Here is a 27,664-nt window from a genome sequence, read left to right as displayed (position 1 = left end):
TTGTGATTTTTTTAACGTCACCTTTTACCACATTTACAGCAATATTTGTTAACTTAGAAATATATTAAATAGTTAAATCTAAATATTAAATGTGGCACCTAAATGTTAAATGTTAAATCTAAATATTAAATCTAAATATTAAATCTAAATCTAAATCTAAATGTTAAATCTAAATATTAAATCTAAATCTAAATCTAAATCTAAATGTTAAATATAAATATAAATATAAATGTTAATCTAAATGCTAAATATAAATATAAATGTTAAATCTAAATATTAAATATAAATCTAAATTTAAATGTTAAATCTAAATGCTAAATCTAAATCTAAATGTTAAATCTAAATGTTTTGGGTGAAACTGAATATTTAGCTAATATGCAAATTCACACTGCCGGTCACCGGAAGTACCAAAATAAAAGCTCGAGATGGTCAGACTGTGTTTATAGAATCAAATAACGAATTAAAACCAACTTATCGGGGGAAATGGACACTTGAACATACATTAGCGTGATAATAATGACCTAAAATAACAAGAAACGTGTTTGGAGAAATTTTATTTGACGTGTACTTTGAGTTGTTAGTGTCCCTTCTGAGGGATTAACAACCTAAGCTAAGCTAACAACCGTCAGTTCTTAGCCCCGTTAGCAGTGTCTGTAATGACTCATTAACTCTTAAACGGTCCGTGAAAAAAATATTTTTTTTCCAGCGGATATCTTAGTTACAACATGATTGATCTAGCAAAGCAGTTTTGTGTTGCGATGTGTGGTATTTATTCAGTTTGGGGAAATCACGATGTCTAGAAAGCACCAGTGGCCGCAGCTGACAGGGACAGCTAACAGCAGCAGCAAAGCTAACATCAGGACGTCATCTGTTAAATGTCTCCCGTTGTCGGATACGACATGAAACTACTCCAGTTAGCTCAATCATGTTGTAACTAAGACATCCGCTGGAAAAAATATTTTCTTCACGGACCGTTTAGAGTTAGTGAGTCATTACAGACACCGCTAACGGGGCAACAGCTAACAGTTAGCCTCGCTAATCTACGATAACCATGTTATTAATTTCAGAACGTGATAGTAATGTTTGTTCAGTCATAGTGTTTATAGGCTTTACAAACACCAGATTAGTCTAAATGGTGATACAGTGACGTGAAAAACGTGAGATGTGCATATATATATGTTGCTAAACTCCGCTGGTTTTCTACCCAGAAGTATTTGTAAACAACAAGGTGATTCCCTCAGAAGGGACACTAACAACTCAAAGTACACGTCAAATAAAATTTCTCCAAACACGTTTCTTGTTATTTTAGGTAGTTATTATCACGCTAATGTATGTTCAAGTGTCCATTTCCCCCGATAAGTTGGTTTTAATTCGTTATTTGATTCTATAAACACAGTCTAACCATCTCGAGCTTTTATTTTGGTACTTCCGGTGACCGGCAGTGTAAATTTGCATATTAGCTAAATATTTAGTTTCACCCAGAACATTTAGATTTAACATTTAACATTTAGATTTAGATTTAACATTTAGATTTAGATTTATATTTAATATTTAGATTTAACATTTATATTTATATTTATATTTAGGATTTAGATTTAACATTTATATTTATATTTATATTTAGCATTTAGATTTAGATTTAGATTTAATATTTAGATTTAACATTTATATTTAGATTTAGATTTAATATTTATATTTATATTTAGCATTTAGATTTAGATTTAATATTTAAATTTAATATTTAGATTTAGATTTAATATTTAGATTTAACATTTAACATTTAGGTGCCACATTTAATATTTAGATTTAACTATTTAATATATTTCTAAGTTAACAAATATTGCTGTAAATGTGGTAAAAGGTGACGTTAAAAAATTCACAATACTTTTTTAAACATTGTTTAAAGCTGAATGTGGCAAAATGTTGATGTTATTTTCAGCGTGAGACACTTACAAACGGCACCCCATAGGCTGTATTTTGTTTTTATTTTACTGCAGATTTTTTTTAAGAAAACCTTTAAAAATCACAAAAATTAAATTAGAAACTGTTAAAATAGAAAATATTGTTGGATTTTTACATTTCCGATGGTCCTTGAACACATCATGTGCGACAAGCAGTAATCAATGCGACTTATCTTTTACTATTTTTTACTAATACTATTACTACTATTAGTTTTAAGTATTCCATAAGGCCACAACAACAAGCTACTAATTAATAGAGAGGCCTTTCTTCTGGGGTCCTGCCTCCCCAGCCCCCCCCTTGATATGCTTTACCTGCTCTCTGGGGGAGATGGGCGGAGTTATCTGATGTCACATGAGTCCCGAAACACGCTGTGTCGTTACGTCAAAATGACTAAAGCTCTCTGGTGCCCACTCAACGCCACTAGCTACTGAGAGGACGTGGAGAGAAAGAACATGAAATCAGCAGGAAGAGGGCTTGTTAAGTTAGCTGTTAGCTGTTAGCTGTTAGCAGGTAGCTGGACTGTAGGAAGTGACTGGAGGTAAATCCATGACCCTCCACAGTTTATCGGCACTAGCCAAAAATAAACCGTAACATGAGCTAGCCAGCATGACAACAAGAGACAAAAATTGAGGCTTCTTCAACTCCAGGATTTCATCTTCAACTTTTAACTTTCAAACATCAAAGGGTAAGTTTTAAAAATCTAAAAGTCATATACGGTGGATAAGTATAAGTAAAGAACAGTCCCTAATGAATAATGAATTATTTACTGCTGCTGTGTAGTTTCAGGTTTCAGTGTAGGGAAACATTGGAGTTACAGAATCCTTCCTAAAGGTGTTTTCTGTTTGTTGATCGAAGTTTGTGATGCATGAATTCATCCTCACTGTCTCCTGAAACACAAAGGCTGCAGTTTGAAATGTTTTTTAGTTGTTAATAATTTAATATATTTTGGTCCAGATGCTCTGCAGCTGTTTTCCAGAGGATAAGTGGTGACATGGTGCATCGGTCAGGTTTTTCTTACGTCTTAAAGAGCTTGAAGGTACAGTGTGTCAGGTTTAGGGGGATTTAGTCGTATCCAGTGGAGAGAATTGTAGATTGTTCCCAGCTGGAACTTCTCCTGGTTGTTCAGGAGGTTTGTACCAGGAGCTGAGTTATCCACAGAGATCTCTTTCTTTACCAAACAAACAGACCAGCTAATTTAAACCAGTAAAAACACTGAATGAAGCAGTTTCACATTAAAAAAACTGATGCTTCTCCAATGCTGCTTTTTTCTCACATCTCCCGTCCATTCCAATAAACATAACTTTTCTAGGATGTCTAGATCTATGTTCATTGTCATCTGACTCCACACAAATGCACCGACTTATTGATTAAATGTCTATAAGCCAATCACAGTGCGCCACATCATCTAAAATGGACTGAAGTAGAGCCACGCCCCCTTTTTTAACAAGCATGGCCGACCGTGAGGCCAGGAGGAAGAGCAGGACACCTTTTAGTCTGTTAATCAAATCGGTAAAGTACATAATTTGGTTTTTAAAGTGAAATGAGATGTTGTGTTACTTATAAATGTCAAAAAATCACGAGAAAGATTTACGGCTTTTACTTTAAAAAGTATCCGTTCATTTTTGGCTAATGATTTATGAATACATTTAGACGAGAAATCCACCGTTACAATATTTTTGTGTGTGTTTGGAACATGACTGGGTTCAAAATGGGTTTCGATGCAGACGTTCAGGAGCTGAATTATCCTCAGAGGTCTCTTCCTCTCCAAAACAAATAAATTGTGAACACATGAACGTGATATCTCAAGAACAGCTTCAGGGTATTTTGCACAAACATCCACCTGGACTCAAAAATGAACTGTTTAGAATTTGATGGTCAAATGTCAGAGGTCAGTGTGACCTCACAAAACATGTTTTTGTCCATAACTGAAGAATTCATTCACTAATTCTGACAAAATTTCACACAAATGTCTAACAGGATAAAATAATGAAGGTCAAAAGGTCAAAGGTCAGCTTGACTGTGACATCATCATGTTTTAACGTCATATCTCAGGAACAGAAGGGGAGACATTTGGTCAGATACTGAATTGGTGACTCTAATCTTGAAACTGTGCTGTTTTTGCAACCTGACGGGTTCACATACGACCATGAGGCATTAATTCTAGTTTTACAAACACTGCTGTGTTTCATGGCGGGGCTGTGCCACCTAAACTGGGTCCTTTAAGCCAAAACATCTTTTCCGAACTATAACCAGGTGAGTTTTGTGTCTAAACATAACCACATGTTAATCACGTTGATGAAACGTCAAAAACGTAAAGTCAAATGTAATACGTCTGTGGTTTGTAGACGTGACCTGTCCAGGGTGAACCCCACCTCTCACCCAGTGTCAGCTGGGATAGGCTCCACCCCCTATGACCCCAAACAGGATAAGCAGTTATTGCAAAAAAGAAAAGTTGCTATTAATATTTGTCCGTCAATCTGCTCATTGATTAATTGACTTCTTGTTTCAGTGAAGCTGTGACTCTAGTTTTCTGAAACCTGTTTGTCTCTGGTCTCTAACGCAGTTTGTTCCGTCCTCCGTCTCCTCCCTCTGATGTGGTTTGTGCCCATGGTGACTAGTTTAGGTATAAAGTTCCTCTGAGGTCAAACACATCACAGCGAGGCAGGAAAACATTTCCAGTTGCTCAGAGAGCTTTCACTTACTTCAGTCTACAAAGCCGTGAGGTTCAGACCTCTGGGAGTGATTATCGGGCAGATTCATGTTGTTTGTCTGTGTGTGTTTTGGTGGGAATGTGTGTGTGTGTGTGTGTGTGTGTGTGTGTGATGACCAAACTGTTGTGTGTGTTGAAGCAAAGAGTCGCCGTGCTGATCTGGAGAACTGTTGCTGCTGCTGGGTGATTAGAGCCTTTCACGAGACCTGATCCATGAACACATTGGTATGATGGGTCTGTGCTTCAGCGAGGGGCGACAGAGGAGGAACAGTTCAGTGTGTGTGTGTGTGTGTGTGTGTGTGTGTGTGGGAGCGAGACAGAGGGAGTTGGTTTGCATAAGAGCTGGACTGATGCATGAGTGTTTGCCTTTTTTATTAAAGTCAAATAGTTGTCATGTGTGGCCTGATGTGACGGAGCTTCTGTTATACAAACTGTAAAATCATGAAATATTCTTTTATATTCTGTAGAAAACGTATTTAATTAATGACCCACTTATTGTTTGTGTTGATTGGTTCTTTAAAGGCCTCAGTTCTCTTTCCACTGAATAGTTACAGGATAAGTACAGCTCATTTAATTTGGGTCTTATTGTCATAGTTTTGGCCTTCTCTATCATCTTTATCAGTTATGAAAACACTGTACTCACCATAGTGACTGCTGTGAACATGGTGTCTTTGCTGACCATAAGACACTCTACAGGTCAGGGGTCTCATTCATAAACACAGCGTACCCACCAAACGCGGCCTGAAAGAGGCGTTCGCCACTTCCCACGCTAAAGTTATGATCTATAAAAACAGACTTGATAAGAGAAACTTTGACCCGTGCTTGGAGACAGGAAATTTGTGACGCAGATGATGAGGTGGAGCCTGCTTACAGAAATTGTCAAATATTTCTTGGTGCACGCCATTTTTTCTTTTGTTTGAAAGTATATTTTTAGTATGGAACATGCGCACTGTTTTATAATGAGACCCCAGGTGATCAGACAGCTTTTCAACAGTTCAGTCAGATTATTTAAACCACTTTATTTGGAGGTGCGACTGGAAGTTAGTGGACTCGACATGTTTAGAGGACGACTGTGTCTGTGAAGATAACAGGAAGTGTGTAAACTGTGGTGGATGTTGAGGATGAAGACTGTCCGGGTTAAAATAATATTATAGCTACTGGTGGTTTTTACTCAGTCATCCACAGAGAGGAGATGTGCACGTGTTGCTTTCAGTCGAAATGGAGGAGGGCTGATAAAAATGTAGGATTCTATATTTGTTTGCGTCCTCGTCTGTTTGCTGCAGGAGAAATCATTCTCACTGCCTGTAGAGTCACAAAGTTCTTTCTCTGTGATTGCTGAACATTTGTGTCGACACAGCTGCTGTTTTTTGAGGCACAAACACCAAACCAGAATCATCTGATCAGGTCTCTGTGTCCAGTTTGGTTTTGGGCCTTCAAATTAAAGTGTGAGTCCATGATTATTATATTATACAGCAAAGAACCCCAGGCATTTGGTGGTCTGACCGTCTGATCATCCATCTGTCCCATTCTTGTGAACAATGTTTCTAGAACACCTGAGGGAAATTTGTTAAGATTTGGCACAAACGTCCACTTGGACGCAACAATGACCTGATTAGATTTTGGAAGTCATAGGTCAAAGGTCAAGATCATTGCAACCTTGTCTGTCTCATTCTTGTTAGTCTCGCTCACCAGACCTTTCTCAAGAAAAGAAAGGTCTGGCTGCGCCGACTCTCACTTTAAGATTGGAGAAAAAAACGCCCCGGCTGCTTGTATTTCTTTCAACCAATCACAATCATTCTGGGCGGTGCCACAGCAACGGTGCGCTTGCAAAAATATTGCCGGGGGAAACTGGTTTTGGTGTAACACGCCCACAAAAATATCGCCTACAGGATGCAAACCATGGCAGAAAAATGACTACATCCCTGCAAGATCAAACACTGCAAAAGTTAGTAAAGGACGTGTTGAAAACTGCAACCAGAGATATTATCCAATATCTCTGCTGCTACACAACCGGAGGTGGTAGGGCGGGACTTCAGCGGGTGGCTCGTTCCGCCCAATGAGAGGCTGATCTATGCAGCGAACTTCCGTCCACTCAGACTACATTCTTGTGAACATGATATACTGTATGAAGAACATCTTGAAGGAATCTTTCAAATGTGGCACAAACGTTCACTTGGACTCAACGACAAATTGATTAGATTTTGGTGGTCAAAGGTCACTGTGACCTCGCTGTTTTTTATCCTTGTTAATGCAACATGTCAAGAACACCTTGAGGGATTTTTTTTTTTTAATTTGGCACAAACAGTCTCTTGGACTCAACAATCAATGGATTGAAGTTTGGTAGTCAAAGATCAAGGTTAATGTGACCTTACATCAGTCTCATTTTCATGAACACAATATGTCAAGAACACCTTGAAGGAATTTCCTCAGATTTGGCACAAACGTCCACTTGGACTGAAGAATGAACTGATTAGAATTTTTGTGGTCAAAGGTCAAGGTCACCATGACCTTACAAAACATGTTTTTGGCCATAACTGAAGAATTCATACACTGATTATGACAAAATTTCACACAAACATCTAACAGGATAAAATCATGAAGTGATGACAGTTTATATCCAAAAGGTCAAAGGTCAGCTTGACTGTGACATCATCATGTTTTAACGTCATATCTCAGGAACAGAAGGGGAGACATTTGGTCAGATACTGAATTGGTGACTCTAATCTTGAAACTGTGCTGATTGTATACATCTTCTGTGTGTGAAGCATCCATGTTTTCACTGACATGGATGGAGACTGTCAGAGACACTGGGCTGGTGGGCGGAGTCATACAACTACAGGGTGGACTGGTGGGCGGAGTCATACAACCACAGGGTGGACTGGTGGGCGGAGTCATACAACCACAGGGTGGTAATTCTAGTTTCTCTAAGAGTCTAAATGCCCTTTTTTTTTTAAAAAAGTATGTCCGGCCAGGACTGAGCTCCATTTTGGGACGTTGTTAAGTACCATCTTGCTACATCAGAGGGAGGACTCTGAGCAGCCTAAGTTCTCATTTGTTGCCCCTCAAATGTCCCTCCAGTCTGCCCAAACACACATCTGGAGGCGCTCTGGTCAGCGCTGGTGCCCCTTAAATGATACTCTGAATGTACGGTACTTTATAAATAGCTGTAGTGAAAACCAACAGAGGAAAATACGTTCAGCAGCATATGGAAGTCAGAGTTGATGTAATGGTGTAGAGTTGCTGCAGCAGTTTGATTTAAACCATCTGCGTGGTGTTTACTTGACTCAGATGTGGAGAAGATTAACAGAGAGCATTTAGAAATGTGTTTGCCTCAGTGGCCACAGGATCAGGCTGAACACAGAGGTTACACGCATGTTTATATTCATTAAATTAACAGCTGAACTTTCACACAATCTTTGTCCAGGTTAATATTCACTCATATCTTGATACAAGTCACGTTTTCCCCACAGAGCACCAGTGCTCTCTGAAACCTTCCTGTGCAGCCCTGCTCGGGGCTGAACGCTAACAGAGGCCTGCTATTGAGAAGTTGACAGCTACACTCCGAAGCTTTTAGCGAGCGGGGGGTTGTTCCTCCAGAGACACAGATACAGTAGTGTGATGTGTTTGTACAGAAACCACAAACTTAAGGTGCCCTTTCCAAAACATGTCTGAGACTGACTGCGTCGTCTGAGTCTGATTTCACAGTGAGCTGAAGGAGACACACGTTCACACTGAGCTTCAGTCAGCAGCAGGGCTTTAAAGACATAACTGAAGCCATGTGGAGCCACATGTATCTTAAAGCTTTCTGAAAGATTTCAGCCGTCATCATATTCAGGTTTTATATTACTGGGAAGATATGTTGAAGTCGGACGTATTTAAATCTCTCCTGTCACACTGTCCTGTGCAAATTATTCCCTCAAGCACAATTTGAATTCTATAAAATTAGGCTAAAATAACATCTCCACATGTCTTCACCTATATTTCAATTTAAAAAAATTGTACAAACTGCACATCCAGCTGGCACATCCATCTGGGCAGACCTAGAACACACTGGAGGGATTACATATCAGCCCCAGGGGCCCCCAGCCTGCTTTCCAAAGCATCACTGGGGAGGGTGTGATTATATGATGCCATTATATAGCCTTCCTAACGATTGTTTTTAAACTCAGTGAACACAGATAATGTTTGACTGGAATTTCTCCCATTTGTCAGGAAACTGAAAACCTGATCATATTGTTGATGTTGGAGATCAAGAGTGAGGGGAGAGAATGAGGGACGGAATATACAAAAGATACCCAGAAAGAATTAAACCAAACTTCAACATTTTGGGAAATATAATTGCTAACTTACTCAGAATCAGATGAGTCTGTCCATCCCATTCTTGTAATCGTGATATCTCAAGAACGCCTTGAGGGAATTTCTTCAAATTTGGCACAAACATCCACTTTGATTCAAGGATGACCTGATAAGAATTTGATGGTCAAAGGTCAACGTAACCTTGTTTGTCTAATTTTCGTGAAAACAATATCTTAAGAACACCATTAGGGCCTTTTTCTTTTTTCAAATTTGGCACAAACATCCAACTGGACTCAGTGATGAAGTGATTAGAATTTGGTCGTCAAAAATCTTGGTCACTGTGACCCCGTCTGTCTCATTCTTGTGATGAGTCCATCTGTCCGTCCCATTCTTGTAAATGCAGTATCTCGAGAACGCCTCGAGGGAATTTGGCACAAACATCCACTTTGAGTCAAGGATGAACTGATAAGAATTTGGTGGACAATGGTCAGTGTGACCTTGTTCATCTCATTTTCATGAACACAAAAATGAGACAAACAAAGTCACATTGACCATGATCACTTGGACTCAGCAATGAGATGATTAGATTTTGGTGGTCACAAGTCAAGGTCAAAGTGACCTCAGCCATGTCATTCTCATAAACGCAATATTTCAAGGATGCCTTGGGCTTGTTTGTCTCATTCTTGTGAAACTGATATCTCAAGAACACCCTGAGGTAGAAACATTTGGCAAAAACAAGAACACCGAAAGGGAATTACTTCAAGTTTGGCACAAATGTCAAATGCAATATATCAAGAACACCTTTTTCAGATTTGGCACACACATTTTCAAGATCAAGGTCAGTGTGACCTTACATCTGTCTCATTCTTGAGAATGTGATAGCCCAAAAAGGCCTTGAGGGATTTCTTCAAATTTGGCACAAACGTCTATTTGGACTCAACAATGAACTGATTGAATTTGGAGGTCAAAAGTCAGTGTGACCTCGTGGTTTTGACCATAACTCAAGATTTCATACACTAATCATGTGGAAAGCTTGGCACAAATGTCTAACAGGATAAAAGAATGAAGTGATGACATTTTATAATCAAAAGGTCAAAGGTCAGCTCCACTGTGACATCATCATGTTTTAACATTATCTCAGGAACAGAAGGGGAGACATTTGGTCAGATACTGAATTGGTGACAGCAGACTTTGCTCCTCGTTGCCCACCTTTTAAAACTCAAAATATCCACTTGCATGTTTCTGATATTCAGTGTTTTGATTTATAGAAAAGCTGAAATGTGTCCTCAGATTGGTCTTGACGTTTTCTTTTCCTTTTCTTCATGTGCAGCTGAAATCATGCAGAAGTCCAGACGCACGTTAGCGTTCAGCTTCCTGTTAGGGTTGTGGTTACCTTACTGTTTGGCCCAGACCACACCGTCAAACCGAGCCACCCGGATGCCCACGCGAGCAGCCACGCTGTCACCCACACGAGCAGCCACGCCGTCACCCACACCGTCCCCGTCCCCCCAGGCCCAGACCGAGCGGCTAAAGGTCAGACTGTCTGGATACCCCCGAAAACACAACGAGGGTCGGATAGAGCTTTTCTACAAGGGAGAGTGGGGGACCATCTGTGACGATGACTTCTCCATATCTAACGCCAACGTGCTCTGTCGCCAACTGGGCTTTGTCTCAGCCACGGGATGGACACACAGCGCCAAATACGGCAAGGGACAAGGTAAGAGGGACCTCAGGCAGGTTTAAGACACCGTGTGCTCTGCCATGTAGAAATGTATGGTGACTGTATTTAAATGACATAAAGAAGCTTTAGTTGACAGTTTTCACCCCTCCTGTGATCCAAGTAGGTCAAAACAAATCTAAAAAAATCATACTTTAATTTTGAAAAACTGTGGAGAGCTTGCTGCTGTGAGTTCCCAGAACACCAGTGTCACTTCCAGGCCTGGACTGATTGCCTCTGCAGGCCTGGGAGTGTGCTGGAGCCACACTGACAGTCTGCTGCCTGCACAGGGAAAATCTGGCTGGACAACGTGCTGTGTAACGGAGGTGAGAAGAGCATCGAGCTCTGCAAGTCTCGCGGCTGGGGAAACAGTGACTGCACTCATGACGAGGACGCCGGAGTCGTGTGCAAAGACGAGAGGATTCCTGGCTTTGTGGACTCAAACGTGATTGACGTAAGTTGCTAAATTTCATTTAAAGAGATGTTGTAATTTTGTTGCAGTGAAAACGCTGCTCATTAAGAAGCTGTTATGAGCTCATAAAGTCAGCTGTTGTGTTTTCAGTCCTGCTGCTCCACAGCCTATAGACTATAACACACATGGAGGACACTCAGAGCCTCAGAGCTGCTCCACCTGAAGCTGACACACACATGGTGCTGATTATCTCTGCTCTCTGTGTCTCTACCTTTAAAACAGAAGCTACAGTTTATCATCCTGAGGTGACGTCATGTGTGAAGAGCTTCCTCAGTATCCCTGACATACCTTTCCTAACAGAGCAGCATCAGCTCCTTTGACTGTTTGTGTGGTTGTGGAGAAGCGCAGGGTCGTGACCTCAGGGTCACCGGTTCAGGTGTGAAATTCTGCTGTTGTGTTGTCGTCCTTTCCTTCAGCACCAACTCTCAGTTAAGCTGGGCACACACTGTAGGATTTGAGACAGTTTTAGGAACCCAGCCATCCATTTTCATCCACTTATCCGGGGCCGGGTCTTGAGGGCAGCAGGCTAAGAAAGCACCCCATCCGTCCCTCTCCCCAGCAACACTTTCCAGCTCCTCCTGGAGGACCCCGAGGCGTTCCCAGGTCAGATGAGATACCTAATCCCTCCAGTGTGCTCTGGGTCTGCCCCGGGGCCTCCTACCAGCTGGACCTGCCTGGAACACAGGAGGATCCTGTCCTGCTTTTTTGCCCTTGAATGAGGAGGAACTTGACTCCACCTACACCAGTGGAATCATTCACTGCCTGTGGAGTTATTCAGAGTGTTTGTGTTCATATACTCTCAGGTGGCACCGATGGCTGAATGAATGTGAAGTGTTTACTGAGGAGATCAAGTGTTCTCAGTAAAACTCTGCCTGGATAAATAAAGATTTAACACGGAGGGAAGTTTTGAATCTCGCTCTGAGAAAACACAGTCGGGTGGGACGTTGGCTGAGCTGCTTCCAGCTGCTCATCATTTTTCCATCTGTCCTCTTTGATGTCCGTTTGTATAACCGACCGGTCCGAGGTGAACAAGGTTAGACCGGGGGACTCGTCTGACTGGACGAGGTGTCTCAGTTACAGAGGGGGACCCACAGCCACAACTACTCTCCCTCTTTCTCTCTGCCTGCTGCTGCGAGTCAGTCCAATGTGACGCCCAGACTTCAATCTGTGACCACAAGCCAGATTTTTTTTTCTCCAAATAAACCACAGCGGAAGTGACTCATTGCAGAGCTGGCAATCAGAGATAATCACGTTCACCACTTATGAGCTGTTGAGACTTAAAGTTACTGTCTGTAACAGCTGTGAGTCACCGTTCAGTCTGGTCCCCTCATTCAGGAGACTTAAAGAGACGGGCTCAAGTGAATACACGTCTGTGGGCTTGATTAATTTCCTGCAAACTAAATGCTCCCAACTTTATTAAAAAGATTTATTTAAAGATTTAAGTGCAGTAATGGAACTTGAATTTTTTTTACGACACCTGTGCTGTGTTTTCAGCCCAGTGCTGACACTTTTTACACACATGATCAGTTAATTCTTTTTTTTTTTTTTGCAATTATCTTTTTTATTTGGAAAAGTCAACAATTTAGCATACAGATTTTCTACAATTTTTCATACTGTAGCACACTTTTCCAGTTTTCCATTTTGCCGTTCTCTGCATATGTACAAGAAAGAAACTAAAAATCACAGTCCTCTTATGCAGAAATTCAGTCCATACAGACCTTTCAGTCCTTCACTCCCATGGATGAGAATTCAAGGAAATCTCATTAACCATTCATCTTTATAACACTGAGCGTGCTCATCTGTGTTCTCCCACAAAACATCAATTAGCCATAAATCCAACGAATTTCTACCTTGATCAGTTAATTCTTAATTGATAAACAGATACAGATTCTGAGTTTGGAAGCAAATTAATTTAAATTGTCCTCATCTTCTCCAATCAGGCTCATGTCAATGAGAACAAGGTAGAGGAGGTGCGACTCCGGTCCGTGGTCACCATGTCCAGGAAGAAGCTGCCTGTGACGGAGGGCGTGGTGGAGGTGAGGTACAAAGACGGCTGGGCGCAGATCTGTGACCTGGGATGGACGATCAAAAACACACGTGTGGTCTGCGGCATGCTGGGATTCCCTCATGAGAGGAAGGTCAACAAGAACTTCTACAAGTAAGTGAAGTGCTCGACTTCAACCATCAACCACCGGGGTGGCTGTGGCTCAGGAGGTAGTGTGGGTTGTCCACCAATCAGAAGATCTGCGGTTCAGTTCCCAGCTCCTCCTGTGCGCATGCTGAAATATCCTTGGGCTCCCAATGGCTTGGAGCACATGTAAATATTCAAACTAAGTAGTAGGTGGGACCTCATATAGTAACCTTTGCCACCAGTGTATGAATGGGTGAATGTGACAAGTGGTGTAAAAGCGCTTTGAGTGGTTTGAAAGAGGAAGTCAGTTTCCTAAAACCTGATTGTGGTTCATGTGTTTAAAGACAAAACAACTTACAAATAAAAATCTGAGCTTCAGGACCCAGATATCATAAAAGTTTATCAGTTTATATTCCCTCATTCAATGAAAACAGACTGTAGCTCATTTTCATGGTTACTTAAAGGTATAGTTTGTGTTCGGGCTCCAGACTGTGACTATAAAGTCACATTTTGTAACCATGGAGCACCAGTGCAGCTTGCACATGTTACTGATAAATGAATTAGAGGCCTATTAGTTTGTTTCTCACTCACAGTAAAGAAATCATCAAGTTTAATGGTGCCGCTGTTGCAATTGAACTTTTAACAGGTTTAACGATAGTGTCGGTGTGTGTTTTTGTATCTGGCTGTGACTATTTACTCACATTTTGTGACCATGGAGCACCGGTGTGACATACAAATACTAATAATAAATAAATGAGAGACATGTCAGTTTGTTTCTTGGTCACAGTGAAGAAATCATCAAGTTTAATGTTGCCTCTGTTACAGTTTAACTTTAAACAAGTTTAATGATAGTGTGAGCAGGTGAGGCGTGTGTTTTTGTATCTGCAGGGCTACAGGCTGCAAACCTTTAGTCACATTTTGTGACCATGGAGCACCAGTGTGACATGCAAATACTAATAATAAATGAACGAGAGATGTGTCAGTTTGTTTCAGGGTCACAGTGAATAAATCCTCACGTTTAACAGTGCAGTGGTAACAGTTTAACTTTCTGCTAACTGCTAACAGCTAACTGTTGACCGGAAGCTTCAAATTCACAACAAAAACATCAACATGTAAGATGAGCCAGGTGCTTCAAAAATAAAATCACCAGTGGTTTGATTTATTTAAATATAACAATACTATATTTAGCATTATTATAACAGTGTTTAATTAGATTTTTTGAGTTGTATTTTAGTAGGCTACAACAGTTTAGAGTAGATTTCTAAATGCCGAGGTATATATTGTTTATTATCATGTAGCCTTAAAATATCGCAATATAATTTATAGGCAATATATCGCTCAGCTGTAACTGATACCACTCTCATGTCTGTACAGTAGATAAGAAGCACACAGCTAGCAGCTGGTTAGCTTAGCTTAAAGACTGGAAACAGCAAATGACGCCCACTGTGAAAACTCACTGTGACCTTCTTCTTTGTGTTTTGTATGATTTTAAATAAACAAAATATAAAGTATGAATTAGTGAGTTTAATAGGTGCCTATAGGCGTATTTTGTTATCGTAACTGGACAGAACCAGGCCGGGAACTGCCCATTGGTTCGACAGCCCATTGTTCCGACCATATTAAACTCATTGGGCCTCATTCACTAATATCTGCGCAGAAATGTTCTTACTCTCCGCAAAAAATAAGTACTTGCGCAAAATCACCGTCGGATTCATGACACGTGCGTACCGGCCAATTTTGTTCTCACCACCGTGCGTATGTTAGTAAATCAGAACCATTCTAAATTGACACGTGTGTGTCCGCGATCTGCAATCAGCATACTACCATGCCCCCATTTCTCCATATAAGGAAACCGCTTGCCTAGAGTTGATTCATGAATGAAGGAAGCGATTACACGAGGAGAGAAGCAGTAAATTTCACAGTTTGTTAGAAGCGATGGCGCCGGGTCTTACAGGAATGCCATGGGTCATTGTAAGATTGTGGAGGACACAGCATGCCAGGATGATCTTGCACACCTTCTCAGGGGTATGAAGTAGTTTGCCACCGGCTGTGTCTGATCCAAACACATCCAGCGGCCCTTAAGCACGCCAAAAGTGCGCTCTACGGCGTGTGTGTGGGCATGTATGTTATTATAGCGCACCTCTTGAGGGGCTTCAGGGTTTGCGTATGGTGTCATCAGCCATGTTTTAAGGCCATATGCCCGGTCACCCAAACAATATAACATTTTAACATCAACGGAATAGAGACTTACTGAAAACACTAACTTAAAACAATTGAAATAAAAGACTAGAACAAAAGATGCTCACCAACAAGCCATCCACTTCTCACAGCCCCTGCCTCCAAACGCATTCCCACTGTACTGTTCTGCAAAATAAATGAGTCGTGGGTGCCTCTGTGTAGCGGCCACAGCCTTAAGGATATGGCAGTCGGCATTACAGATCATCTGCACGCTGATGGAGTTTTTCTCTTCATGTTATTGTTAATATTTTAATTGTCACAATGATGAGGGTGAACGTGTGTCAATTTCATGGTAATTTAATCCATTTGGCCAATATATTAGTAAATTAATTATTTTAAAAAATATTAATTAAATCTCTTTTTCATGAATGTGGTTTTATAGACTCTGCATGTACTTAAAAGGTATGTTTGCATTTTCTGAGTCAGTTCGGCCTTCCTCATTTCTGCATATGCATGGTCTGAGGCAGTTCTAAATTTGTTCGCAGAGTAAGAACAAATTCGGGTAAGAAAATATTGATGAATCCCGGATTTGTGCGTCAAACGATTGTACGCACAGTTTCAGCACAGATTTGTGCGTACGCACTGTTTGTGAATGAGGCCCATTGTTCCTAAGTCCGTTGCGAAATCATCATGATGCCCTGTGGTTAAGGTCTGGTTAGGTTTAGGCACAAAAACCACTTGGTTAGTGTCAGGAAAAGATCATGGTGTGGGTTAAAATGAAAAAGAAAGTGACAAACACATAAGCCGTGAGCCTGCTCTGCCTCAAGCTGGTCGCGGCGCACCATACGCCCGCCGCGAGCCGTTCAGCACCGCGGACAGTCGGACTAATGGGATGTCGAACCAATGACATGCAGCCACCAGGCCAGGCTCTCTTTATGTTAAGCTAAGCTAAGCAGCTGCTTCATGTTGAACAGATATGAGAGTGGAGTTAATCTGCTCAACAAACTCTGGGCAAGAGAAAGATTGAGGTCACAAAGGTTCGGCTTCTAATCTCACTTAGCAGAGCGGCTGTAACTTTCTCCTCCACTCATGACGGGATGTTTGCTTCAGTGTGTTTGACCTTTCGTGGTTTTCATGTGTAAAGCAAAGTGTCAACAGTTTGCTCAAACCACGTGCAGGATCTCAGTCTTTGTTATAAAGAGTGGACATTATAGAGGTGCTGTTTATCGTAGATGTTAGAGCGACTCTGTGCAGACTCTCTGCCAGAGCTGCAGCTCCACATCAGAGTGCATGATGATCCTCTGATTGTTCTGTTTCTTATTTCTGTCCTTTGAGGATGGTTTTGTTTTTCCTTCGAAACAACAGAGACGCCACATTTTTTTTTGTCTCGGTCGGGTCACATAGTTTATGCTCTTGTCTCTGTTCATTACTTGCAGAGGAAGTTAAAGAGCGATTAGTTACAGCCTGCAGAGATGGAAAAGCACAGATCAGTGGGGGAGGTTGTTTTTACATCTGCAGGGCTGCAGGCTGAGGGTTTAAAACACTGAGATATCTGCAATGAAATCTCAACAATTAAATAATAATATAAACAGCTGAAACAATTATTGACAGAATATTAACCACAAATATGAGTCATGGTTTATTGTTTTATTTGTTTAATGAGGCAAAAATGTCAGTCTGCTCTCAGCTGGTTTAAAATGATCTTAAATTGACTATTGTCATGGCTCCACAGTGGCGACTGTCATGGCCAGAAGCATTAGGGTTGGCCAACTGCACGTCCCATTATCACGAACACAATATCTCAAGACGGCCACAAGGGAATGTCTTCAAATTTGGCACAAACGTTCACTTGATCTCAAGTATGAACTGAATTGAACTGAACTGATTAATTTATGGGGGTTTACTGGTGGACTCAGGATTGAACAGACCCTGCTGTGGTTTGTGAGGACAGTGGTCACACTGGTGAACTCTCAGACCTCCCCTTTCTTCTCCCAGTTTGTTCTTCCAGTATGAGTGCACACATTCCTGGCTGCGCTCCAGCTGAAGGCGTCTCGGTCCTCCCCTGCTGATGGTTCACAGTAGTCTGAGGGGAAATGTGTGTTTTCTGTCAGGCGTGTGTGAAGGCTGAGGCTCAGAGGGATGGGGGTCACATAATGCACAGACAACAACGACTGGAGAGAAGCCAACCTGCTCTGAGAGACAGTCAGACTGTTCTGTGTCGTATCGGTCCTCGGGAAATCTGTTTGGTTGTATTGAACGTGGAGACGATGGACGATCAGGTTTACTTGTAAAGAATGTACCCTCTCCAATCAGAGTTTGTTCGTCATCAATCATTAAACCAATCAATTCTATTCGCACATATAGTGAAATAAAATACAACTTCAGTGAAACTGAATCCTGTTGGTTTTGTGTATTAAAAAGACTGTAATAGTCAATATAATTTACGGCAGTGACCTCATTCAGCATTCTTGGTGCTGCCTGGTGTAACTGGTACCTTCGTCTCGACCTCAGCAAGTTGAAAAGTCAGTTCTCTGACTGGTTGGGATCTTTAATGATTCTCCTAGTCCAGGGGAAGTCAACCTGCAGCTCCAGAACAGCATGTGGCTCTTTAGCTCCTCTCCAGTGGCTCCCTGTGGCATTAACAGACAATCATACGGAAATGAATAACCGCGCTGAGCCATGCCAGAGATGGCTCGTCTCTGGAGCAGGTCCACAGATTTCAAAGCCCGCCCTCAAACAGGTAGCGGTGACGTCAAATGAGCATCATCACATTTCTGCGTTGACTTCTGGTGATGTGTCAGAGGCCGTTTAAAAGCATCTGCTGTTTATGCCAAAAGATACTTGGTCAATTTCTACTGTGTTTGAAAAGGAGAAAAAATAAAATGGCAAGCCCCTGGTCCACTACTGAAACACAAGCCCTGCTCGCTCTGTTGAGAGAGAAGACCAGAAATGAGGTCTATCGAGCTGGAGGAGATAGGGATCCAGTGTTCCTCTGTGCAGTGCCGTGAGAAAATTAAAAAACTCTGCCAGCAGTGGGGCAGACAGAGAACTAATTAATGGATGCAGTGCTGGAAAGCAGCCCTCAATGAATGAAGGTCCGAGGATTCGGTTGGCAACTTTCCTCTTTGGAAGGTTTCAAGATGTATTTTAGCAAAATGCTGATAAATGCTTTGGTGATAGTCCAAACAAACCTTTGCTGAGTGATTCTTACATTCTTCAACTGTAAAAATGCGTAGCCTATACACCGATTTAAAAAAATGTTTTACCATTTCATCAATTAAAATGTGTGTCTTACGTTTGTGGCCTGGCGCCGTTTTATTTGCGATGGCTACAGTAGCTTTGAGTCTCTCTGCCTGGGCTCGCTGTGGATTCCAGAGTCTCAGAGTTAAATAGAGAATCTAATGGTGTATGGACAAATTTGTTTGCTTTCAGTGGCAACGCTGTGAAGGTAAGGAGCCAAATAATCAAAGGTAGCCGACTGCAGAGGAGCCAGCTTGTGCTAAAACAGATATTTACTGATGTCTTATATCGATCGCAGGCCCCTGAACTGAATCAGAATCACCGCAGTAATCTTTGTGATATCAGCAAATATCAAATATGGTATTGTGATGAAACTTGTGATTTACAGCCTGAGCAGGTCGCTGTGATCAACTCAAGTCTATAAAGAAAACACCAGGCAATCTGATGGGGTGAATTCTGAAGTAAAAACAAACCCTTAAACTAATTTAAAACAGAATTATGGAGAAATCTGAGCAGTTTATTTGGTGAGTTTTTCACTGTGTCGCTGCCACTGGACCTCTGTGGTACAACCAGCCAATAACAGGCAGATACAGTGTGTATTAATGAGGTGATGTAGCTGCTGAGACTCAGACGGTCACCGCGGTGCTGAATATTTGGAATAGCTCAGTAATTGTGATCATTCGTCGGTGACCTGAAGTCTGTGACATGGTGAACTGGAGACCTGAGGAATGTCAAATATGTGATTCACTGCAGACCCTCCAGTCCTTTAACCTGAGAGAGATGTGTGTGTGTGTGTGCAGCCCAGAGCCTGTGTGTGTTTGCATGTCGTCTCTCCCCTGTATGTGATGGACTGTGGATGTCTCACTGTTGCAGACGTCTGAAAAAGCGAGCGGCTGAGAAGGTCCCCAGGCCAAAGGTTAATGTTTCAGCCGGTGGAAGGTACACTGTCCGCGGGAAAACCCACCGTCGTCTGTTGACTGTAGCTGTGACAGTGGGTTTCCTGTTGGAGTCGACCATAGCTCCTGTTTAGCTCCTCATTACATTATCGTGATGTGCAGCATGTGAATGGGTCGTAGAGTTTTTATTTCATCCTCCTAAAACTCACGGTTGCCTTTTGTAGATGTTTCTTCTCATTTCTCTTTTGTGTCCTTCTGTCACATTTCCACTGACATGGCGCAGACTGTAGAGACCTCTGATCAGAATCATCACTTTGCTCTCAACATGAAGTTAATTTGGACCTTTCAAGGCCCTTCTTAAAGGGACACATGTCACCAGTCTGTGCTCTGTCAGTGACTGGGGATGAATGTTTCCACAGATTAGTCCTTTAATTCAACAGCTGTTAATCCCATTCCTCACCAGGGCATGCTTTTTCGGACGAGGTCGGTAACTTTTCGTCCTGGGTTCTTCAACTGTAGAAAGTCACAGGCCACATGACACGAGCAGACCTGCGTCTGTCCAACATTAAGCTGCAAAGAATTCACAGCTCAGAGCGCCAGGTGGGCGGAGTCTGCCACGTTGAACATCGAGAGATAGTTATGAAAATGTGACACCAATTATGAAATGTCCTCAGGCTGGAAAATCACATCGAACATGAGCTTGAAGGGACTGTTCATTATTTATGATGGGGGAGGGGGAGGTGCAAACAGGGGGAGGCTTGTCAAATAATTTTTTAAGCACTGGGAGGGACTTGTGTTTTTTATTTTGGCTTAGGGGAGGGGCACACAGCTTTAAATGACTGTATTTTGGATTTATTTTACTGATTCTCTTACCACTTCTTTTTTTTTTTTAAAAAATTATTTAGTTTTTCAACAGCAGTTTATTTAACAACAATATAAATCATGATAAACAGAATAATTTCCCCTGCTGTTTAGATTTTTTCAGAATTTAAGAACTTTGTATATTTTGAGAGAGATGAAGTGAACATATAAGCTCCATGAAATATAAGTAAGGAGGGCACTTTAGAAAAGGGGAAAAAAATAAAATAAAATAAACGTTATAGAGTCTTTTGTCTCATTTTCTGAAGATGAAGAGAAAAAATAATCTGAAAAGTGATTTTTTTTTCCATTAATATTTTATTGAACTTTTATGCTGTCTTTTCTAACATAACCAGTGTCACCAAGTGTAAACAAATGCATATATGTACACACGCAAGAGGGAAAAAAACTAAAAATGCACAAGTAATTCTTAAAAATAAATAAATATATATTTTTATTTCTACAGAAATATGCACCACTGAAAACATACAACCTCGGGCAGAACTTGAAGTTAGTCCTGGTATTTTTTTTTTTTTATTATTATTTTTTTTATGTTCATAAACCTTTACCCCTGAAAAGTGATTTTTAAAAGCATTTTTGAAGTAGTTTTTTTTTTTATCAAAAAAAAAACAAAAAACCCAAACAACTTTTTCTTTTGTTGAAAGAAAATTTAAACCTCCAAAATTACGGCATTTATCAGCCCGAAACTGTAAAAACAGAAATTATCGTTACATTTTCAAATTTTACAATGGTCCTTAGACACATCATGGGCAGATGCTTATGTAAAAGAAAAAAAAAAACAATAAATAAATAAATAAATAAATATATAAAAACAAATCTCAGCATTAATTCGTAATATTTCATCAAAACCACTTTATTTTACATCTGAAATAAAATTTGGCCAAAAATAAACTGTTTACTCAAACTAACCAGCATGAACGACAGGAGTGAAAAACTGAGGCTTTATTTGGCTCCAGGAGTTCATCTTCAACTTTAACATTTAAACATTAAAGGGTTTAGTTGAATATTAAAATAAAAAAAGTTTTAAAAATCTATAGATTCATTTATGGTGAAGGGAGGGTCAAAAATATTTTTAGCTTTGGGCAGGGTAAAAAAACAAAAAACAAAAAAACCCAAAGTCACACCCCAGGAGCTCCCCTCCTCTGATAAATGACGAACAGTCCCTGAGGAGATAAAAACAAATTATTACAGTGAATAACCAAAAAATGATATTTCAAAGGCTACAGGATGATTGCTTTTAAGGACAAGCTTGTATGTTTTCCAGCCAACACTCAGACGCCTCTCGGTACTTTCTGACTTCTCTACCCCGTCTGTGGCTCCAACCTTCAGGCCTGTTTGTTCCTACTGGACACTCAGATCTTTAAAAAATAGGTCACAAATATCTAATTTCCTTTTTCATTGATTATGAAACCAGCTGGACTCTGAAGCTTTTAGCAAACTTTACCCAGACTGCCTGAAGATGTCATTCACAGAATGAACTACACTTCTCTTTTAAGGCCTGTCCTGACACATTTGAAGAACCCACTGACACAGACTGTGTGTGGCTGATGATATTATTGATGATATCACCATCTAATATCATGTTTTAATCAACACACCCACCTCTGAAGTTTAAAAGCACTGTCAGACTGAATCAATGTGGGAACTTGAGGTTCACATTGGCACAACAGAAACACTACAGTCATAGTTTGTACTAACACACATGTTAATGTTGATGCTTTACATGTCTGACACAATGTGGCCAAAAGTATGTGGACACGGGAACAATACGTTCATCCAGTTTATCATTCTGGATCCTATTTTCAGATGTTCTTTGTGTCCAACAATTTTTGAAACTGGTTTATTACTGAGTGAGAGTGCTGCAGTTTGCAGCTGCGAAACAGGCTGTAACGTCACCACTCGAGGCATATGTTCACACTGTCAGTGTCCGTCCACTAACAGTGTTCGTTTTGTCACTGACAGGCTCAGACTGTTATTCCAGGTGTGTGACAGCATTATGAAAGGATCCCTACAGAGATAGAGCTTTGTGTTAAAGAGTAAGATCCTTTTTGTTTAACCAGAAACAGCCCTGAAATCACCGTCACCAAACCCACCAGACTGCATTTAAATAAACAGTCATGTTAGTGTGTATAGAGGCAGCATGTTGTCACATCTAACTGGTGAATTAAGGGTTAATTTAAACCAGAGTTGGTGATTGTTGGAACAGTGGAGAGATGAACCAAGATGGTTTCTGTGAGTTTTATTTTGTTTCTATCAAGTCTGAATGAAGTGTGTTTTATCTCTATCTCTGTAGGGATCCTTTCATAATGTTGTCAGACACTTAGAATAACAATCTGAGCCTGTCAGTGACAAAAACAAACACTGTTAGTGGACGCACACTGACAGAGTGAACATCCACTGAGTGGTGACAATGAAGCCTGTCTTGCAGCTGCTGGCTGCAGCGCTACTGGCCCAGTTTCAAAAATGTTGTTCCCATTAGACGCTTAGTTCCATAAAAACAGGAGGACTGGGTCCAGGTTGAACTGCTTCCACTAAAAACTGAGAAAATGATGTCCCTGTGAACCTGACTTTGTGCATGTAGGCACTGACAGGTTGAAACAGGGACAAAACTTACCCAAACTATAACCACAAAGTTAGAAGCACACTATTGTTAATAAAAAGTAACATGCAGTTCCCAAACTAAAAAAAAAAGCAAGAGTTTGTATAAAAATGTGTCCACATACTTTTGGCCATGCGGTGAACAGTGAGTCTGTGCTGATGTCAAAATAACTGATGAATGTCTGAATTTTAATTTAATACTTTGTCACATTTGTGTTTATTTACATACATTTACAAAGGATGTGTCACTTTCAACAAACCTGTGTCTCTGTGACTTTTGACTTTCATTACGTAACAGCCGTGCTGAAGGAGACACATCCTTTGGAACAGTCTAACTACAGTCTTTAACATAATTGTGCGTCTTGTAACTTTTGTCTCTGTGATGTTTCACTTTGTCAGCTGATGTCTGGTCTCCTCACGGTGCAGTCTAACCCCTGTTTACCTTGCAGGCACACATCCAAAGCTAAAGCTAACTCTAAGTCTAAACAGAGCAGCGCTGGCAAAAGGTAAAACTGAGGAGAGACAGTTCAGTGGGTAAATTCAAGCTGTCTGAAAACACCCACACACATGCTGCTTCCACAGGCCTGAGATTCAGAACAAAAGCTGACAAGAGATGTTTAAATATTTAGTTAAAGTATGAATGTAGTGGACGTGCAGAAGAGTCTTGATGTGCACATCATGTACGAGCTTGTAATGTGTAAATTATTACAAGGATGTTTGATCATAAACAGGCAAGTTAAAGGAATACTTACATATTCAGTCCCTTGGCACAAGTCAGATAAGAAGCATAATCCCACTCTCATGTATGTATGAATTTAAAGCCAGCACAATAAATGTTGAAATTGTGTGTTTCTGCAAATCAGGGATGTTTGATTTGTTAATGATGAAGCTGAAACAATGAAATTTTACATTGCAACAGCGCTGTAGTTAACATGTGGTCATATAAAGGAACAAAAACCACTCGGTCAAGGTGGATTTATTCTTGTGCATCAGCTCTATGTAGAGCCTATGCACGTTGCTGATGTGAGCATTTATACTTGTGTGGTGGTGTGAAGTGCTGTAAAGTATAGTTGATTCAAAACACACATTAAACACACATTAAACATGGCTTAATAGAGACAGTTTCAAACACAAATCAGCTTCACTATAACTCGCAGCATTCACAGACAAACACTTGTCTTTATCTGGACACATTTTCCCCACAAATACAACATGCTAACGTTATTAGCACAAGCCTATGGTATTTACATTGTATAAATTAGCCTAGTAGCTAGCAGAGATTTCCTCTGCTCATATGAAGCCAGGATAAATCACACACAAGACTTAGAATGCTATTTTTGTGGAGGCTTTATTGCCTTCACAATTTATTGTTTCTTATCTGTGAAATTAAAGTAAATCAAAGCTTTGTTTCCACTGAGGGAAATGGCTTCAGCTTACAGAGACAGACAGGAGGTCTGCGTCACCATGGTGCATGTCAGGCTATGGCATTTTGATGTGTCTTTGTGAAGTGTAATTAGCAGTAGCTTTCCAATGTGTAAAATGGTAAAAGTGTTTAACCAGTGAAGATGAGTCTCTAGTCCATACTGTGCAGAGTTAGAATGAGACAGTTGGTGTTTCCGTCCCCACAGTCGTCGTCCCTGTCTCTGCTCCCTGCAGGTTATATTTGGAGCGTCAGAAGAACTTCTACCACATCCACTCTGTGGCGTGTACAGGCACTGAGGTCCACCTGGCAGCCTGCCCGCTGGAGTTCAGCAAACCCAACACCACCACGACCTGCGAGGGCGGCATGGCGGCCGTCGTCAGCTGCATGCCGGGGCCGCTGTTCATGCAGAACAACGGCCAGAAAAAGAAACTGAAAACTTCGGTAAAGTCGTCTTTAAATCAAGAACAGTTTAACACAGTCAACACTTTTAAATTAACAATAAAATTAACAGTGGGCCTGTTCTGTTCAAGCGTCCCCGTAAACCATGACAGTCAGACAATGAGCCAGCAGACACCAGGGCCCTGAAACTGAAGCAGCTAAATGGAACTCAGCCATCATTAACTTGATATTTATATTTGTGCTTTTCTCACTGTAACATTAAAAATGTGCAGAGCAATGTGAGGCTGAAGGGAGGCGCCAAGCTGGGCGAGGGTCGGGTGGAGGTGCTGAAAGACAACGAGTGGGGGACGGTGTGTGACGACCGCTGGGACCTGCTGTCCGCCAGCGTCGTCTGCAGGGAGCTCGGCTTTGGCAGCGCCAAGGAGGCTCTCACCGGAGCCCGCATGGGACAAGGTTAGTTAAAACCACAGACTGTATAAATGATGGACGTAGCTCCTGTGACGTCACCCACTGGACTGCTGTTTTTAAGCCTGGAGTTCTGGGGATCCTCGTGACACAAAATCCTTTCACACGATTTCTGTTGATGAGCACAGCCTGGTTTAATCTGTGCTTTGTGTTAAATCCTTGTGAACCTCCATCACCTGAGGTCAGAGGTGTTTCTAACTGTCCTCAGACTTCAGTCATCAGCTGTCTATCTGCAGCCTGTCTTATCTCTCAGATCATGATGAGGCACATTCCTGCACACATTCCTCATTTGGAGCTTTATTTTAATAAGTGAAGGAATTCTGTGCATGAAGACAGTAAAGAAACAAAGTCATGAAATAAAGACGCCAACACAGTAAACAAATGTGCTGTTTCTCCTCGGACCCTGTCTCTACAACAACACACACATCTCAGTGATTTATTTCATCTTTAAATAACTTTTTTTTTTTAAATAGAAACTCAGACATCGGCCGCTACATTCCTGACGCTAACCCTCCCGTACAGTTCCTCGTTCGTTAAATAGCTCTTTCTTTTCTAAGTGTCCGTCCGGACATTTTTTAGAACAGAAAACCATCTGTGTTGTTCCAGCCAAGCTGTGGAACATTTCACGTGAAAATGAGGCGGTCGATTTTAGAAAGGCGGCTCGTGTCTGAGCCACCTGGCTCCCACATGAGGAACATAAATCTGCTCATTTTACTACAGATGGCACATGCAGCTGAAATGCTTCATATACCAAACTGTTTTGGGTTTAAAAATACTGCTGCTGATCTCACAGAAATTATTCAAATATTTAACATCTGAAAATAAAAAAGCAGCATGATGAAGGTCACAGGAAGTGAAACATTCCTGTACTAATTATTCTCCAACAAACAAACCTGTAAGTGTTGTGCCGTCATTTCACTCAGACTAAAGGTGTCAGCTTGATATTGAAATATTAAGATTCAGGTTTATTTACTCGAGATCACAAATCGTGGTATAAACATACAAACATATAACAAGGCAGCAATACATCATCTTCAGCCCTGTTCACACAGGACCAGTGTTCCCTGGGGACCTCTAGTCATTTGTAATAATTACGGAGGTCGTCAGTGATCTTAAATATGTGTGAACCTGCAATGTACGTAATTTGTCAAGTAAAAATTCCACCGCAAATTACCCGCCATATTTCAGTGATAATATTAGTCCCAGCATCGCTGCCAACTCGTCAAATACAGACACTGGGTCAGTGGCCCTCAGCGTCAGTTACCTGCGCACAGAGGCACGCTTTAGCGTCTCTACTCCAAGCAGACAAACTTCAACTTCGACAGGAGGTCGTGTTGGTTAGATGGGTCAAACAAACACAGGACTTTCACCCAGGAGACCGCTGTTCATGTCCTGTGTGAAACCAAACGTCAACTGTGAGTTACATGATGTGATACACAACATTATGTCACCCTAATAAGACCTACTTCTTTTAACCCAAACCCCGATCTTTTTTGTTGCCCTTTATTTGTGAAGTTAACCTAAAAAACGAAGTAAACCTACGTTGTAAGTTAATTTTGGAAACGACTGTATGCATTTAAAGTTCTAGTTTAAAGGTTGAGTGCAGAGATGCTCGACTTGCTTTGCCCAGGAGCCAGTTTTGCAAAATGACAGGAAGCCAGGGGCCACTCCATAAACAAACATTAATATCATCAGTATAAATAATAAATAAATTGCCTGTTTCTTGTGGTCCTGTGTCGCAGCAGCTTGACAGAGTTCAGGTGTATGAAGGACTGTTTCTAGGATGTCTTGGACCTCTGTAGGGGGTCCTGGGGATCCAGACCCAGCACTTAATTTCTTTTTTATAAACAACCTATATTTTGATGCTTTTTTTATGCACCCTGGCACCTTATTTATATTCAAAGTACGAAAAAATCCCATTGTGAATGAACGTATTTTCACTGTGAATCAAAAAAATTGTCGGCGGGCCCCTCGGCACCATGTCAAGGGCCAGATTTGCCTCACTTGCCCTAAACTGAGTATCACCGGTGCAGTGTGCAGGATGCAGTGGCATGTAGCAGTGAGGTTGCAAAACTGAAAATTTTCCTGTGTGTCAAGTGTGTTGGAAAACTATGGTGGCTGACATGAAAAGCAAATGTGCCTATCTAGAGCCAGTGTTTGATTTGTCCATTCTGGGCTACTGTAGAAATAACATGACGGACTCTGTGGAAGAGCACCCGCTCCATATGTAGAAATAAACGGCTCATTCTAAGATAACAAAAAGATATACCCTAAAGAAAACATACTTATTATATTATC

The 27,664-nt window shown here is 41.0% G+C and overlaps 2 protein-coding genes across 3 annotated transcripts in view; one reads left to right on the top strand and one right to left on the bottom strand.

Annotated features, from left to right (window-relative positions):
- The window catches only part of LOC125900850 (histone-lysine N-methyltransferase 2D-like), a 422,240-nt gene that overhangs the window by 313,233 nt on the left and 81,343 nt on the right, over positions 1–27,664 (bottom strand). The gene's annotated exons all lie outside the window — the stretch shown is intronic.
- Positions 1–27,664, top strand: part of loxl3b (lysyl oxidase-like 3b) — a 41,495-nt gene that overhangs the window by 903 nt on the left and 12,928 nt on the right. The window contains exons 2-8 of one of the 2 annotated variants that reach the window (XM_049596109.1): positions 10,299–10,685; positions 10,976–11,139; positions 13,098–13,315; positions 19,580–19,645; positions 23,529–23,585; positions 24,736–24,943; positions 25,174–25,354. In XM_049596109.1, the coding sequence (XP_049452066.1) occupies positions 10,307–10,685; positions 10,976–11,139; positions 13,098–13,315; positions 19,580–19,645; positions 23,529–23,585; positions 24,736–24,943; positions 25,174–25,354 (1,273 nt within the window). In that variant the 5' untranslated portion in view covers positions 10,299–10,306. The remainder of the gene's footprint in view (positions 1–10,298; positions 10,686–10,975; positions 11,140–13,097; positions 13,316–19,579; positions 19,646–23,528; positions 23,586–24,735; positions 24,944–25,173; positions 25,355–27,664) is intronic. The other variant, XM_049596108.1, reaches the window with a different exon arrangement.

Source organism: Epinephelus fuscoguttatus, linkage group LG14, assembly GCF_011397635.1.
Source record: "Epinephelus fuscoguttatus linkage group LG14, E.fuscoguttatus.final_Chr_v1".
NCBI classification, from domain to species: domain Eukaryota; kingdom Metazoa; phylum Chordata; class Actinopteri; order Perciformes; family Serranidae; genus Epinephelus; species Epinephelus fuscoguttatus.
The sequence above is the reverse complement of the archived record's forward strand: the minus strand, read 5'-3'. Positions and strand labels throughout refer to the sequence as shown.